This window comes from Thunnus maccoyii, chromosome 14, assembly GCF_910596095.1.
Source record: "Thunnus maccoyii chromosome 14, fThuMac1.1, whole genome shotgun sequence".
Classification (NCBI taxonomy): Eukaryota; Metazoa; Chordata; class Actinopteri; order Scombriformes; family Scombridae; genus Thunnus; species Thunnus maccoyii.
Genome location: NC_056546.1, coordinates 22,180,073 through 22,197,982, shown reverse-complemented (window position 1 = coordinate 22,197,982; position 17,910 = coordinate 22,180,073). Strand labels below are relative to the sequence as shown.

The 17,910-nt window shown below is 41.7% G+C and overlaps 1 protein-coding gene across 1 annotated transcript; it reads left to right on the top strand.

Annotated features, from left to right (window-relative positions):
• The first annotated feature begins 731 nt into the window (after nt 1-731).
• On the top strand, nt 732-16,176 carry nid1a (nidogen 1a). The gene is made up of 20 exons (XM_042434360.1): nt 732-1,047; nt 4,123-4,425; nt 4,503-4,729; nt 4,843-5,096; nt 5,256-5,396; nt 6,388-6,639; nt 6,966-7,166; nt 7,363-7,596; nt 7,783-7,920; nt 8,482-8,610; nt 9,009-9,152; nt 10,536-10,655; nt 11,179-11,409; nt 11,588-11,760; nt 12,595-12,721; nt 12,857-13,028; nt 13,646-13,803; nt 13,883-14,006; nt 14,823-14,935; nt 15,583-16,176. Exons 1-20 carry the CDS (start codon nt 844-846, stop codon nt 15,705-15,707), a joined length of 3,570 nt encoding a protein of 1,189 aa, XP_042290294.1. The 5' UTR covers nt 732-843; the 3' UTR covers nt 15,708-16,176.
• Nucleotides 16,177-17,910: the final 1,734 nt, after the last annotated feature.

Genomic DNA, 17,910 nt, shown 5'->3' with positions numbered 1-17,910 from the left:
TTCAGATAACTGGACCAAAGTGTTGGACGGATGACTGACCATCCGTTAGCGGGGTAGAAACATCTCATTATCCCAGCTGGAGTCGAGTCTGATAGCCACAGTGGCATGCCTCAAATGATTAGTGTATGGTACACTGCTCTGTGATATTGTCCTTTACATAATGTTTCAATCAAACTGGCCGTGGGGCTCTGTTGCCGGTAACTGGTCCATGCTCTGATGTTTATGCTCTGATGGCCCCTTGGCCTGTGTCCAAACCTCCTAATACAGTTCCAGTGTTGTCCCTATGAAGACACTTGGACCTCCCACACAGTGGACCCTGTATTGTAATACCTTTTCATCCAAACAGAGAGGGCTGCTTCCTACTGTATTGGCAACAGTGGAACAATGAGTTGCAAGTCAGAATTTTAATAGAGGGGTCTGATGTGAAACTGACCTCTGTGCTTCTCTGTGTCCACTTCTATCCTCAACTAACAGTTAAAACTGCTGTGTAGTGTAATGCAGTGTTTTGTTTTTCAAACTGGGCCAAACGCCATCACTGAAGATATCTGGTTGACCTGCCAACAAACTTACCTAGAGGATGCCAGACTACAGTCAGTACTATATCACTTCAGGAATCTGTTCTCGGAGCGACATGAAAAGTAAAGTATAGGCTACCTCTCATTTCTTTTTCCAGTGTTGGTGGTTTTTACGAAAGCAGTTCTAAGCGCCCTTCTCAACTCAACTCCGCCCCACGCCCCTCTCAAACTCTGACTGAACTTTCTTTAGTGGAGCCTGTGCGTCACTCTCCGCGAACCTGGCTTGGACTAACCACAGGACTGCTCAACTGCCTGTGAAACACGAACAATGGTTTGGCAGGAGCAAGGATGGCTCGTCTGTGCGACTTTTCTCGGATTTGTGGCGTCGGTGCAGAGCATAACGCGAGGGGAGCTTTTTCCTTTCGGTCCAAGCGCAAGAGACCAGTTACTGGAAACGGGGACTGATCAGACGCACCGATTTGAACTGGACAAGCCAATATTATTTTATGATGGCACTTTCGACAGCATCTTTGTAAGTTTATCCACATCTTGGTACCCTATTAGTCGTGCTCGTTTTAATTAATGAAAGGAATTTACTAGTAAGGGTGGACTGTCCATCGTTTTTGCGTAATTGCGCACGGCACCCCGGGCAGTAATAAATGAAAAGGGGTCAGTAGTTTGAACCTTAAACAATGCCTGGAAGTTGCAAAATATATCTGGGGCAGGGTATGACTTTTTCTGTCGCTCCCTGTAAATATTGGTTAACTTATCACAGAGGCTGCAGTATCTCGTGGAATGCATGTGTCCACACATTCTTCCAGCTTCCCCTGAGGTTATTATTTTACTGTTGACCGAAAGACTAAAGTACTCCAGGAACTTAATTTGAAATCCACCCCAGAACATCTGCCATCTCACGTAACAATGTGGTCATAAAGGCATGCTTCCTTGAAACAATTATGTATATATAGGGTTCATGCTCACATAAGAGGGCAGGAGTACAAATAACATTTGTACTATGGAAAATAGTTACACTCTGTGACAAAGTTATTTCCTAAAGACTTAGTGTGTTTATTATTTGTTGTTTCCATGTGGGGCTTTTAAAATACATGGAAAAAGGGCAATAGCAACATTTGGATGAAAGTTGCACCATTGTGTAGGGCAGACAAACAGCCCTTTATTCCCTGTGATTCTCCTTTTCAAAGAAAAGCGCTGCATCTTTGTTTTAATTGTGCTGCATGTTATCGTAGAGTAATTATGTACAAAAGGTATTCCCCCTAGAAAAGCAGGAACTCAACATTTTCCTATAAGCAATGTCCGTGTTTTATGTTTTAAAAAAGTCAGAAGCCTAGATGACATTCTGTGTCAAGTATACTTGAAGCAGTAAACATTTATTTCTGTTTTATCAACAATTCAAGCTTTAATTTATTTAAAAGTTTCCCATACAGTGACATAAATGGTCATGAGCTCAGGTGTCCCACAGTCATATTAACTAACAGACTACATAACTCTGTAACAGTGGGGGAAAGTAACTAAGTACATTTACTCAAGTACTGCACTTAAGTACAATTTTGAGGTACTTATACTTTACATGAGTATTTCCATTTCAATTTCTGCCACTTTATACTTCCACTCCACTACATTTCAGAGGGAGATATCGTAATTTCTACTCCACTACGTTTATTTGACAGCTTTAGTTGTTTTTTCGATGAAGATATGACACATGGATAATATAACAAGTGTTTAAAATACAACGCATTGTTAATGCATTGCCAAATTTTTTGGCTTTTGACGTCTTACAAAAAGCAGTGTGTAGTCGGGGTCACATTTCAGATGTCTATGAGTTGTATAGTGATTTTTCCCTCTAAACTTCTCACATGGTTTCATTTCAATAAATGTTCAAATCATCCAATATTTCACCAAAAATCAAACATTAAAAAAAAAAACCCAAAACTGAAAACAGTATCAGAACTTTTTTTTTTTCTTCTTTCCTCTCTCATTAATCATCTCACAAACCCTCAGATTTATCTGGTGACCCTTTGGAGGGGCCCAACCCCTAGCTTGGGAACCACTGGACTAAACTAGCTAACTGTATATAAAGTAGTTCAAACTAGCTCCACGTCCAGCAGCTACAACAGTAACATGCTGCTTAGACACCGATGCTTCAGTATCAATAATCTAATGATGTCATATATAATAACATATCAGTCAGAGGGACCAAACCACTACTTTTACTGAAATACTTTAACTACATTTTGCTGATAATACTTTTGTAATTTTACTTAAGTAGGATTTTTCTTGCAGGACTTTTACATGTAATGGAGTATATTTACATTGCTGTATTGGTACCTTTAGTAAAGAAAAGGATCTGAATACTTCTTCTACCACTGTATGAGTTACATATTTAAATGCACTTGTTTTATATAGGATAATATAGCATAATTTCAGTAAATTTAAATTTAAACTTCAGTAAATTTACTTTCCTTCCTTTGTAGTTGAAGTACTCAGAAAATGTTGGAACTTGGTCTTTTAATTTGAAAGCTTTGCCCAGAAGTTCTATGAATTTTAAGTACATTACTTTAAGTATACTTTGTTGCTAATACTTATGTACTTTTGCTTAAGTAGGATTTTTCATGTAGGACTTTTACTCAAAAGTACTAACATTTATGGAGCAGTAACATGCCTGATCTCATCAGAGGAGAGGGGAGGCAAAAAGTTGTGGTTAACAGATGAGACTGAGGTTGAGAAAAAATATTAAATTCCTTATTATAACAATCAGTCTAGGGGGTTTTTCCCACAGCTGACTAGATCCAAATCCCTACATCCCTACATCGCCCACCACAAACATTTTTCTCCACTGTAGTCAAGATGGCCTTAAGGTTTTATTTTCGTTTAGCCTACGAGACAGTCTGAACTGTCTGTGCCCTGCAGCTGAACAGTAATGCTTTTCACACTTTTCTCTAATCTACGAGGTTTTATTGTCTCCTTGTGATAGTGATTCATATTCCATCAAGCCCTGGTATGTGTGGGTATCCCGCTAACTTTAAAGATCTTTCTACAGAAATCAGAATTACTGATAATTTTCCCAGCTCTATCTTCCACTTTGGCAGGAAGTCTCTGTAATGAAGATTAGTGTGTAATCTTCAGGCTCTCTGGGGCTGCTTGTCAGGGGCAAGGACAGGAAACAGAGTGGCCCGGGCCAGGAATAGTGCTCTTGTTTTCCCCTGGTCAGGAAGTGGAGGAGCCCCATGTGCAGAGTGTGTATGTGTGTGTGTGTTTGTGTGTGTGTATGTGTGTGTGTTTGACATGAGCCCAGGTTTTTCCTTTTTTATGGGCCCTGCAAGTGTTACGCATTAAACCGTAAGTGTGTTAAATCTGTGTTAAATGGTATCTTGTTTGTTCGTTAGCGCTTTGTAGGACATAGCAGCTGACTCGGATCATTAGTCTAATGAGTTTGGAGTAAAGATCAAAGTGGGTCAGACTGGACTGGGTTTGCCTCTGCTGTGAAACAGTTCATCATGTGTTGTAGTTATTACAAAGAAAGTCGCCCAGTGTTACAATCATCTTAGTTCTTGTTATCCCCATCACCAACTTGAGTTTTTAATTTCAGATCAACACCAATGGTTTTGTTGCCACAGCAGAGCCATCAAGCGAGTCGACATATCTTGGCAAAATGACGCCAGAATTCGGCATGATTGCAGCTCTGCAAGGAGACCTGGACACAAGTGATGCTGTGGGGAAAGTTTTCTTCCGTCAAGACATTAGTCCAGACACTCTGCGTCGGGCAGCCGACCACATCAACAGGGCCTTCCCAGAAGATGATGAAGTCAGTCCTACCCATGTTGTGGTGATCACCTGGGTAGATGTTGCCTCTAAAGAACCTCAAAGCAAAGGAGATGGCATCAACAAGAAGGTGAGCGTCACATGGTTATTCAAGTTATCTGGAGTGGAACTGGTCATTTACATCCTCTCTAATGTTTTATTACACAGAGAAACACCTTCCAGCTGGTCATTGCATCCCTGGAGACCGCCTCATATGCTATCGTCCTGTATACAAGGGATGGGATACAGTTTGCCACCACGCCTGTAGATGACAGTAGGGTGATCATGCAAGCTGGCTTCAGTAAGGGTCTTGTCCAGGGTTTCCTGTACTCCAGTCAGGGACCGTACTATCGCACCACCACTGATGACGAGGGATCCGTCAGGGCTTTAGCAGAGTAAGTCAACCAATGACTATCTGCACAGGAACACCATTTCTTGACCAGTGTTGCTGGCTAGATAATCAAGAACAGTAACTGCAAAATGTGTTTTAAACCTTTTCCCCAAACAGACAGACCAACTCTGGCCTCCGGGGTGTATGGGTGTATGAGATTGGAACTTCTCCTTATTTTACCAACGTGGCTCCAGGTGAGGTCACTGACCTGCCCACTGAGGCCACGCTGCAGGAGGCAGGACAGCAAGTGGAGTACCCTCCTTACGAGACAGAAGGGGGGCCAATTGAAATCCATCCAGTTCAGTACCAGCCACATCAACCTGACAATCCAGAAGTGGTGGTGGTGGATGACACAGATATAAATGTAGATGGTGAGTCCACAGGAGAAAGGCTGAAACTGAGTAATACCAGTGTAATTTTGTATAATTAAAAATTGCTTGCCTCTCTTGTCAGCGCTGGAGGATTATAGCAACTTGATCAATTAATTCTTTCAGTCATATTTTTCCTGTTCTTATTTTCCATGTTTTTAGTGTTCTCATACAACCTTGGGACATGTGCGAATAACAGAAATAAGTGCTCCCAGTTCTCTGACTGCAAGGACTACTCCGGTGGATACTGCTGTCACTGCAGGCCTGGCTTCTATGGCAACGGCATACAGTGTGTGGCAGAAGGTATGGACTTCAGATACATTATGGAACCTGTAGAGTGTAGCCATTATTACTAGTTCAGTGAAATGGAGATGATTGTGGTTTGATTAAATGCATGAAATGGCAAATTTAAGACATTTTCATGTTTCATTCTGTGAGATAAAAAAAAGTTAGCTATCTATGAATTTCTGAGCTTATATAGTGACAGCAAAAAGACTAGGGCTGCAACTAATAATTTTTTTCGTAATCCGTCAATTACTCTCTCAATTAATTGATTAAAATGTCAGAAAATGGTGAAAAATATCAGTCAATGTTTCCCAAAGCCCAAGATGCAACCTAGAATAGTTGTTTTGTCTAATTCAGTCTAATTCATCTTCCTGTTTTGTAAAATTGCACTTTAGCTAATAAAAGTGGCTGGCCTCACTTCCTAATTTAAAAGATAAAGGTTTACTTAGTGTGGCTAGCTAAATTAGCTAAAGGTTTTACAGAAATGCCACATTTACTGTGCTCTGTTTTGTAATTTAGCCTTGCTCACTAACTAACCAAGATCAAACACTTAAGACAATAATTTAAAATGCTGTATTGTGGGTCAAACCTTTGTTGAATAGCTAACGTTATTCACAACAAAGAATTTCAATATAATTAGCCTGTGCTAAATACAAAATATTCACAGCATCAACCTGAAACAAATTAAAACACAAAGGTATACTGAACACTCACTACACATGGTGGAGCTATCTTTCAGGATGGCTTCCAAAAACTGACTGTTTTAAAGACTTTAATATCCAGAAAGTATTTAATACATCAAATGTTCATCTTGGTAGCTTGTAGATGTGGGGATGTTTGGGGAAATCTTTTAGCTGCTGTCTTGCGGTTTCACTTAGTCACTAATTATGTTCAGAAATGTTCTCTCCTTTCCTTACATAACTCCTGAAATGAGCAAATAGAGCAAATCTACGTATGTGTAATCTATGACTCTGTTACTCAACATTGATGGTTTTGCTTTGCTTTGCAGGAAAGCCTCAGAGGATGAATGGTAAAGTGCATGGAAAAGTGTATGTAGGCGACTCTCCTTCTCTGATTGAGTTTAACAGCAACGATCTCCACTCATATGTGGTGGTGAATGACGGCCGCTCCTATGTGGCCATCAGTGACATCCCTTACACCCTTGGCCCTTCACTGCAGCCCCTGTCAGCCCTCGGTGGTGTGATTGGGTGGGCATTTGCTCTGGAGCAGCCTGGATTCAGGAATGGCTTCAGTATTGTTGGTGAGTGAGGGAAAGATTTCTACAACTGCACTAACAACATCTGATAATGTTACAGCCACCAGCTTCTCATGTGACTTTCTCATGCTTCACTTGGTTAGAAAATAACAAAAGTATAAAGATAGATCCAAAAAATCATAATGTCCTGAAATCTCTGTGTACAAATATCACTGCTGCTGCAAGCACAGTTTGCCATACAGCTGCAGTTTTACTCACTCTGTCCAGCTGAATTCCCCTCACATTACCTCAGCTGAGACAGAAGGCGGGGAGCCAAAGTTCATCCAAGGCCAGGGTCTTAAAGTTAACCCTCTCTTGTCTGTCTTCTGTAGGGGGAGAGTTCACACGCCAGGCTGAAGTGACCTTTCTGCCAGGGAATGAGAAGCTGACCATCAGGCAGGAGTTCAAAGGCATCGATGAACACGACCACCTGGTGGTGAGCACCACCCTGGAAGGCCGGGTTCCTGAGGTGTCTCGCGGCTCCACTGTGCAGATCGACCCTTACTCTGAGATCTACCAGTACAGCAACAACTGTGAGACACAGCCTAAACAGAGATCCAGCATGAGCTTAAGATTTGAAAAACAGTGTTTTATTTTTTCATCAAACCAACCGCTTCATCCAAAATATTTCTCAAGCCTTTGTGCTTTTGTAATCATAACAAAAGTCTGTACAAGCAATGACTAAAACAATCATCTTCCTGTTCCTTCTCTGCCTATCATATCTCTCAGTGATCACCTCATCCTCCAATCGGGACTACGTGGTGAGCTTTCCCGATGGCACCACTGAGACCAGGACGTATCAGTGGCGTCAGACCATCACCTTCCAGAGTTGCCTACATGACGAGTCTTTGAGAGACATGAAACCCACACAGATGCTCAGCGTGGATCAGGTCTTTGTCATGTACGATGCTAATAATGAACTCATCCGGTTCGCCATGAGCAACAAGATCGGGGACACCAACGGTGAGGTCATGGAGATTATTCTTGTCTCCCTGTTTTCGTCTGAGCTCGCTTCCTTCCTGGATCACAACATATAACATCCTTACTGAGGGACAGTATTGTTGAATTGTAAATACGTATTTATCATGAAATTGTGGAAGTTAATAGTATACTAGTAACATTGTCCTAAAATACACCTTCCAATCTCAGGAGGACAGCCAGCGGAGAACCCATGTTTCACTGGAAGACACGGCTGCGACACCAACGCTGTTTGTCGACCTGGACAGGGGACCCACTTCACCTGCCAGTGTGCTGCTGGCTTCAATGGTGACGGTCGCACGTGCTATGGTATGAATGACATATTATATAATACAAAAAATAATCTTTGTTAGTGGCAATAAAGAGGGTGTAGTAGCTTTCTAATTCTCACAATTCATGTATTTTCCGCTTTCAAGTAAATCAAAGTTTCCACATCTGTTTGAAGACATCTTTTAATTAACCCAGACTTTCTACAGCCTTCCTTCCTGGGGAACTGGACAATCTCAGCAATTAGTAGAGGGAGTCCCACATGGTAAACAAAGTGTCCCATACTCCCAGACCAGGTTAACATATCCAGCCTGGTCCTCATTCCCAACCCATGGTCTATACAACCAAGGGACTTTTGCATTGAAGACAGGAAGAGCTCCAAGGCACATACAGTAGAAAGAGGAAGGATGTATTTCAGACAGATGCTATCTTGAAGCATTCGCAGTTAAGAAATCTAATTAAGCTCTTCTCTCTGATCTCCAAACATTTGACAGCGAATGACATGACATGATTTGACAAATCCAGACTTCACAGATCCAAATTCAAACTTGGACCTAATGTGGCAGTTATTAACATATGATAACTGGCTCTTATATTTATCAGACATTGATGAGTGCAGAGAGAATACTCAGATCTGCGGCTCCCATGCTATCTGCAACAACCAGCCCGGGACCTTCCGCTGTGAATGTGAGGATGGATATCGGTTTGGTACTGATGGGCAGACCTGCATCGGTAAGATGTTTTTGTGTGCAAGTACAATTACATATTCCAGGAATCTCACCTGGTGGTTTTGGTGAACAAGTTCAGACAAACAAACATAAACTGTAATGAAATGCATTAAAACATTAAGTAGACCAAGGTGAACAAAATAAAACACATGTATACTTACTTACCAATAAGTACACACAAACAACTTTGAACCAACGGTTGTGCTGTGACATTTTTATTTCAGAGATTTTCTTGTAGAAAGTGTAATTAGGTCTCAGTTACCCAGAAAAGGTTCAGCAGGCCTAGGTCAGATAATATATACATTACACTACATCAGGACAGCTCATGCTCTAACAAACAGGATCTCATCTGAAATGTTCAACACCAAATATTTAGTATGTCCTACGTCTTCTTCTCCTCAGAGGTTAATCAACCCGTGGACGCCTGTGAAGAAGGCACCCATAACTGTGATATTCCTGAGCGAGCTCAGTGCAGCTACACTGGAGGTTCCTCCTATATCTGCTCCTGCCTGCCAGGGTTCGTAGGAGATGGTAGAGTCTGCCAAGGTACTGCATAGAGACACGCGTGTGTGAAGAATAATCACTGGCTTTCAGTCTGTAGGTTACACAGTATCTACAAAATCACTCCAAGGTCACAGAAAATACAACAAGTTATGAGTAGTTATTGAGTACCTTTTGAGATTGATTTACTACCCAACAGTTAACTAATGGCTTCCATTCATTTTAGTACTATCTGAAAATCAATAACAACTCTGATGTCCAAGATTGGAGCAATTGCTGCCAAAAAGCTTTGATGTTAGAAAGTCATCAAGGAAGAAAATAAGTCAAAATGCACCAAACCATTTGATTTTAATAGCTTCTAGCCTTTAAATGTAGTTGAGATCCTTTGTGATACTTATAAGGAGAGTATTCAAAACTATCCCTGCTTGCCTTATCATATGATGATGTTGAAGTTCAACAAAAAGAAATCAGCTGAAACCAGTGGTTGCTTGGAGTGTATGAATTCAATCCAAAAGCATATGCCATGCTTTGAAAATAGTTGGCAGTAATGTCAAGTGTTTATAGTCAAAGGGGCACTCCACCAATTTTACCAATTTTAAAACTTGTTTAAGCAGCTGTATAATGTTTTCTCTGAAGGGAGCTTTCTAAAGTCTGAAAAATAACCCCGATGACGTCATCAGGGTTACTATACTCAAGCCTGGAGACTAAACATTTATAGCAGAAAACAAACAGAAGGCAACTGAAATATGTGTGTTTTCCAGGCAGAGAGGGTAAAAGTAAATGATGCCATTGGTTGCATTATGGGAAATGTATGATTCAATGTCTTTGTAGCTTAACCCTGACAATGGACTATAAATTAGAATATCTCAGCCTCTGTTGCTTCAGTTTTGACTATTCTCTTTGATGTATTAGTCCCCCGAATTTAAGGAAGTACAGTACTAAATCATTGGAGAACATATTTTACAGGCTAAGCGGAACACCAACATCATCAACATCAACAATATAGTCCTTTGACACAAGTAGTCCAGATTTTAAATCCATTATATGAACTTTGAGGCTTTTAATTGTTAAACCATCTGTTCAGGGGTGGGGGAGGGGGAGATCAGTTACATCAGTTACATAATACATCTGCAGTGATACATGGAAAACAGATGGGCATTTCAAGTGTGCAGGTCCAGAGTCAGCATATAGTTGTTTTGGCTTGGTCCCCAGAGGCACTCATTCATAGTTTTCATTCTTTCCACGCCTTTGCTCTATGTTCTGCATCTTGAAGACAGTTTTTGGGCACAGGCTGACCCAGATCATACTCTAGATCCCTAACTATAAAAGGAAACTACAAATTGGACTTGCAGAAAATATTTCAGCTGATACAGTAGATGACTAGAGTCTTCTGTGTCCTCACTCAAACTCTTTTGCTCCTGCCTGTAGACGTAGATGAGTGCCAGTCTGGCAGGTGCCACCAGGACGCCAATTGTCATAACACCCAGGGATCCTTTACCTGCCAGTGCAGGCCAGGTTACTATGGCGATGGCCTCCACTGCTCTCCAGGTAAGTCTTTTGGAATGCCATCACTTTTTGACAAGTAAACACAACATCTTACTTACACAGTCTGGTTGCTTTCACAGTGCGCCGTCGTCAGTCAACTGACAACATTTTTTCTATTCTATGTGGTAGCATTCAGTCAGAGCTGCTACATGTTTATTTTGGGTGTCTGTCGTGGGAGTTCAGACAGTTTGGTAATAGTTTTCTTTCATCAGCAGACTCAGTAATATAAAAAAAACGGATCCTTTTCATTCTCACCATTGTTTACTCCTCCCGTTTGGAGTAAGAGGAGTGTTTGGAAAAGAGTTCCCCACTAGAATCTATCTGTGCCAGCTGGAACCTGTTTTTCATTTTCTTCTAGATAGCAGTAGGATTTTGTCATGCCTTATGAGGGATATGGGAGTTTTTATGCAGCTGAATTTCAAGCAGAAGACAAAAGGAAACATGAATTAGCTCCTGAGTGGGTTTGTGACATTGTCTCAAGGTATCTGTGTTCATTCAGGAGCTTATTTTTCATTCTTCTCTTCAGAGAGGACAAAAACAAGATGTCAGGTCCACAGAGACAGTCTCCTGGGTGTGACAGAATATGGTCCACGGGGCCCACGGCCTCCTGTTGGACAGTACATCCCCACATGCGACGAGAATGGCGCCTATGAAGCTATGCAGTGCCACGGCAGCACGGGATATTGCTGGTGCGTGGACCAAAACGGACAGGAGATCCCAGGGACTCGCTCTGGGCCTGGGAGCAGCAGACCAATGTGTGAGTAAATCATATACTCCGTACTTAATGTCTACAACAAGAGACCACTGCAGTAGGGAACTTTATATAACCTATGAGCAAACACACTAACATGAACAAAAAAACAGCCACACTATAAAGGACGCAGTGGTTTTTCCATCCACAAGACCCCTAATTTTTCAGTGTTTAACTCCATTAGGCATCGACAATGGTGGTGTGCCACCACCTGTTGGACCCACACCCCGACCCGGTGTCTTGCCCCTGCCTCCAGGAACACACCTGTTGTATGCCCAGAGTGGCAGGATAGAGCATGTCCCGCTGGAGGGTTATGATATGAAGAAAGATGATGCCAAGGCTCTCCTTCATCTCCCTGTAAGTTTCTCTAAATAAACTTGTCTAGTAGAGAGGAAGTCCTAAAAGTAGTCTGAGAGGATCTGTGTTATTTTGTCTTGGTTTGAACTGGTTGCCAAGAATTTTAATGTAATTCTGTATAGCATTTCAACAGTCTATATTTCCCTCTTCACACTAATTTTTTTCCTGGAAAAATCTTAATAGGCTCCTTCTGCTTGCAAAAAGATATTTGTCTATAATGTTTGTTATGTAATAACACAGGGAGGAATATTTTGCTGCAGGTTTGTCTGTCAGAGAGATATATCACTTGCAAGATCAAAAAAATGCACTTTTGCAATGCAGCAGCCAGTTTAAGAAGAATAACTTCAAATTCAAGCATCATGTCAAGTCAGGATTGTTTTGTATGTGTGATCACTCAGATGACAGTAGACAGAATAATCAAAAACAGCAACATTATGTATGGATTGTTCCTTTTTGCGTATAACATCCGCTCAGCCTCTTACTCCATTCCCTTGGTGGTAATAATTCTTGCTCTAGCTCTGAGATTTCCCCATCTGCCTCATGCATTCTCGGCTTACACTTTATTGGAGGCACATGGTGACATTCACACTAATTACTAACATCAGTTCAACATCTTTGGAATGGCAATCTGCTATGCTTTCTTGTTTCGCTGAATTTCCAGACCAGCTGGCCTGCATGTCTGGCCAGGCTCATGCTCAGTGTGTGGTTCTGTTTGTTTAGATTTATGTCTAGACGTTAATGTCAAAAAACACATCTGCTCCATGTATATATTTTATCCACTTCTGTTTGGACAAAATACACTTCAAAGATTGTTTGTTGCTGACTCATCCACAGGAGAAGGTAATCATTGGAGTGGCCTATGACTGTGTGGAAAAAATGGTCTACTGGACAGACATCACATCTCCATCCATCAGCAAGGCCAGCATCCAGGGGGGAGAGCCCATTCCAGTCATTAGATCAGGTAGCATGACTGTCCACTTTCATCCTTCATTCAACTAGTTCATTTCAGTTTTCAGCTATGAAGGAATTAGAAGACTGTTAACACAAAGAAAATAAGGTGATGTTGAAAACGTGGCCTTTATTGTTTTTGTCAAAGATTTGCACAGCCCAGAGGGCATCGCCATCGACCACCTGGGACGAACTATGTTCTGGACGGACTCTATGAAGGACCACATCGAGGTGGCTTCTCTGGACGGATCTCAGCGACATGTCATTGTAGACTCTGATCTCGTCAACCCCCGTGCTATTATTGCTGACCCCCCCAGTGGGTGTGTAATGTTTTTTGGGCATTTTTAGCCTTAATTACAGACTTGAACAGATCACGGTCGGGATCTTAAGCCTTAAGCTACAGGGGTGCCCCATGTTTGGAGCAAAACTTAAAAAGTTATTGTTTCTAACACACAGCAAGTAAGATATCAACCAATCTCTAAGGAATGTTCTTATGTTGATTTTGTCTTTTTAAGAAGAGATGCCCCAACCTAACACACTAGGTCAGTATCAGCCTGATACTGATACTGCCACCAGACTTGACTGATCCTCATTAAATACTTTTTTTTTGTCATCGTCATTATAAAATTCAGTTTTTCCGCCATCATCTACTTTAATTCAGTCACAATGTGGCAACACAGCAATCCCTGGTCCCTCATTCATATGGGCTACAGGCAGTTAGTGAAAAATGATTTTAAATATGGGGAAAAGAGACTACTGGTATCAGAGAGAGTATCAGCCACTGGGCCACTGGTAAATGATAAAATGTATTATTTGATTAATAATGTTTAAAAATGTACCAGTACTTTAAAAGATCTGTTTTAAAATTATTTCTGGCCTGTCATTGTTTATTGCTCAATCTGAGTGTGAACTGACGGCACCCCTATCCTCACAACAGTACTCTGTACTGGGCCGACTGGAACCGAGACGCCCCAAAGATCGAGACCTCACACATGGATGGATCCAACAGGAGGGTGCTGGTTAAGGATGATCTCGGCCTGCCGAACGGCTTAACTTACGACTCTCAGAGCTCTATGCTTTGTTGGGCAGACGCAGGTAGGTTTTAGACAGATGACTCATCTATGAACTCATGTCTGCCTTGTGATCAGCACTGAGTGTAATCTCTCGCCCGTAGGCACGCATAAAATGGAGTGCATGCATCCTGGCCGGGGTGATCGCAGACAAGTTATGGAGGGGATTCAGTACCCTTTTGGAATTGCATCTTTTGGGAAGAACATCTACTACACTGACTGGAGGAGGTTTGATTGATTGTATTATTATAGGCGTGTTTGAAGGATTTTCACTTTTTATCCAGTGACAGCATATGGGATGTGTAAAGTCAAGATAAATTGGTACTTTTAGGCTCCCGGCACAATATTTATAACATGTTGTGTTAAGAGTTTAGCCAGATGTCTCTTGTAACTTGATAGGCTACTTAAATTAGCATTGAGGACATAATGCAGCCTTTATCCATGGTCCACTGTGCAATGCAAGAATCCAGATCTGTCAAGGTAGAGGTAGGAAAGGGTCAGAGGTCAAAAAGCTCCCCACACTTCAGCATTGCACTTAAAGGCAGAAAGGCTTGATGTTCTCCCAGGCTCGGACACTCCCACCTTGAAACTGTGGAGCTTTCTTCCCATGCAGCTGATTCTGTGTGTTGGTCAGTGCTAAATAGGCGGGGGTTGGAATGTCTATTTGTGTATGTGTGTGTGTGTGTGTGTGTGTCTACATGGGGTGAGGAGGCATCTTAAAAAGTGGCAGCTGCTTGCAATTTCTCAGCCTCAGCGTCTGTCAGTGACCTGCGCAGGGCCTCCCTCTGATCCTCTTATCTTGCCTGGGCTGCAGCCTTGCGAGTAAAGGTTGAGAGGTGATGGGGAGGGGGGACAGGGGGAACATGGGTACACACGTCAACAGTTTAATTACAACAAACTGTGTCAGTTACAGCCAAGAAACCTACCCTAACGCTTATTCATTCTTGACAGACTATATATAAACACAGGGCCAGGATGCAAACATTTCTCCAGGTCCTTAAGTCCCACATTGCTTAACACTTGTGATGACTGTGTTTACAACAGGGATGCCGTGATTGCAGTGGACCGCTATGCTGGCAGGGAGTCAGATGAGTTCCAGCCTCAGAAACGCACCAAGTTATATGGAATCGCCATAGCTTACGCCCAGTGTCCTTCAGGTAAATATGCCAGTTGTAAAGGTGCAACACGACAAAAGACGACAAAAGTCTTGAAAATGTTGAAATGTTTCATTACCCAATGCTCTGTGAGAAAACGCCTCTGCATGTCTTGAGTCATCATTGTATTGCATCTGACTCAAGAGCCATTCTTGGAATTGACTTGACCCTTGTACATTTGGGGGCCACTTTTGAGTTAGACTTATGATCCATTCCCTTTAGTCTTCAGGATTTAGCAGAGGAACTGAGGCCCGCATTCGTGACCTCTGTGCCGTCTGTGAAGCATTCTGAGCGCCGGTTGAGAACCATAAAAATCGCAGGTTCACTCCTCAACCTGAAAGCAACAAGAGGAATTCTGCAGCTAGTATTCATCATTAAGTTAAGGGATCACTGATGTTACTATGCATAGCAGCAACAGGCTTCATCCTCCCTTCTAGATAAGGCTGCATACATAAAACCAGGGAATGTAGAGCCCGGGGAGAGAGGGCCTCCAACATCTGGAGTTTGCTATGTGTTTCCTTCAAGTATGTATAGTATATATCTGCTTAACAAACACATGAAGAGGCTGTTTCCTGCTGTTCCCCGTTACGGTGGCTTATGATTTAGAAAAATGCCCTTTTGGGTCTGAATGTTTTTTCTCCCTCCATCAGGACAAAACTACTGTGCTGTGAACAACGGGGGCTGTACTCACCTCTGTTTAGCAACACCAAACGGTCGCTCCTGCAAATGTCCCGAAAACGCAGTGGGCTGCGTGGAGAGACAGAGCGGGTACTGAACTGAGGCGGCCGTGCTCTGAGAGATTACACTGTTTGGATGTTTGATTACAAATTAGGAGCCACTCAGCATTACTAAACTATAGCTGCTGAAAAATGCCACTGAAAACCAGAAGTGAACTTACTGTGCCTTTTATTGCTCAGTGTTATGCTTATCAACATTTCTAAGTCTCCCATTGCCTTTATAAACCCACAAATGCCTTCCAGAATTGTAAATATAAACACTATTATGTTGACTGCTTTCCTGAGTGCACATAAACTGAGAATGAAGCTCAAGGGATAAATAATTTAATGTGAAATTCATTACAGCAATGCATGACATCGTCTCATGTCAGTTGTGTTACACTGTGGCATGTTTGGATCAGGCTATCTCATGGAAGTATAATTGTGAAATAGGACTAAAAGTGTCTGTACAAGCTGGTGGGATGAGTTTACATGCTGGGCAGCAAATGAATAAACATTTTTCTAACATGTTGGTGTGCTGTGTCTGTGGCTTTAGTATCATAATAGCGACATCTTGTGTTGATAGGGGTTATTACTGTTACATCTTTGGTTTTAGTATTGTTGAACAAATTGATGTATAGCCTTCTTTGATGTCGAAATGTAAAATATCAGATTGTTAGGGACATATTTATGGTATATGCCTAACTGGAATCAAAGCTGATATCAGAAATGTGATTTTTCATCTCCTTCCTACATAAATATAAGCCCTTCTATGATATTTGTTTAATAAATATTTCCAATAAAAAAAAATTTGACTGAAGAAGTGACGAAACACTACACGGGGTGGTTTTAATTTCCCGGGACACTGACTGGAACAATGACCACCTATCAAGTTCCTTAACATGTAACTATTACCTGTAACCTGCTTTAAGTGCTGAAAAAGAGGTTGTCACGTGGCCTAGTAACGTGTTTAATGGATGACGTCATGGGGTGATGACATACCTTCTTTGAAAAAAGAATCAAAATGACTGCCCCCCATAATCCGTGATGCTGTCGCAGAAAGGGAGACACTTACCACGTCACTGGTGCATTAAGGGACTCTTGATAAACTCGGAATATTGGAATGTTTATCATATGAGCTGCAACCTACTTGAAACTACAGCATTCAATAGGGCAGTAATTAAAGATGATTGTTATTATTACTCTGCTGATTGTTATCTCAATTAATTGATTAATCCTTTGGCATATAAAATGTCATAATGCCCAAAGATGCCATCATTGCTTGTTTTGTCTAACACTAGAAAAAATAAAGACACTCAGTTTACTATAAGACAAAGAAAATCCTCACAATTGAGAAGCTGGAACTAGTTTAATCATTAGGCTACTTAATAACCAATCAATTGTCTAAAGTTGCCGGTATTTTATGCCAGTCTATATATATATAAAATACCTTTCTCACCCCCCTTCCATGGGGGGTGGTGGTGTGTCTTCCTCAAGCTCGGGTACTCTACCAGAGGCCTGGGAGTTTGAGGGTTCTGCACAGTATCTTAGCTGCTCCTAGGATGGCGCTCTTCTGGACAGAGACCTCAGATGTTGTACCTGGAATCTGCTAGAGCCACTCTCCCAGTTTGTGGGTCACAGCCCCCAGTGCTCCAATTACCACTGGCACTACTGTTGCCTTCACTCCCCAGATCTTTTCTAGCTCCTCTTTCAGCCCTTGATATTTTTCAATCTTCTCATGTTCCTTCTTCTTGATGTTGCTGTTGCTTGGGATTGCTACGTCTATCACTACTGCCTTCTTCTGTTTGTCAATCAACACAATGTCCGGTCGGTTAGCCATCTCCAACTTGTCAGTCTGGATCTGGAAGTCCCACTTATATCAAAACATTTACTGTGACTTGAAATAATCAAAATCAGCTTTTTGAATTTGCTAATTCAGATCTGAATTGGTCTTAACTTGGGGCTTAACTGGGCTACCAATATGCCAATCTACTTTCGGCAGTGGTTGTCAGCCTTTTTGGTGTCAAGAACCCTCAAACTGAATGCACATCAGGTCACGGAGCTGTTGATAAGATGCAGTCTCAGGGATCCCCATCTGATGAGATTTAGTTATTCCATAACTGTCTATACTGTAGACTGGCAGATTAACAGTGTATAGTGTGAACCAATGAACAGAATAATCATATACACTCTCTAATTGGGCTACTTTTAGACAAAGAAATAACAGTGAAATTAAAATATTCCCCATTTTTCTGGGGACCC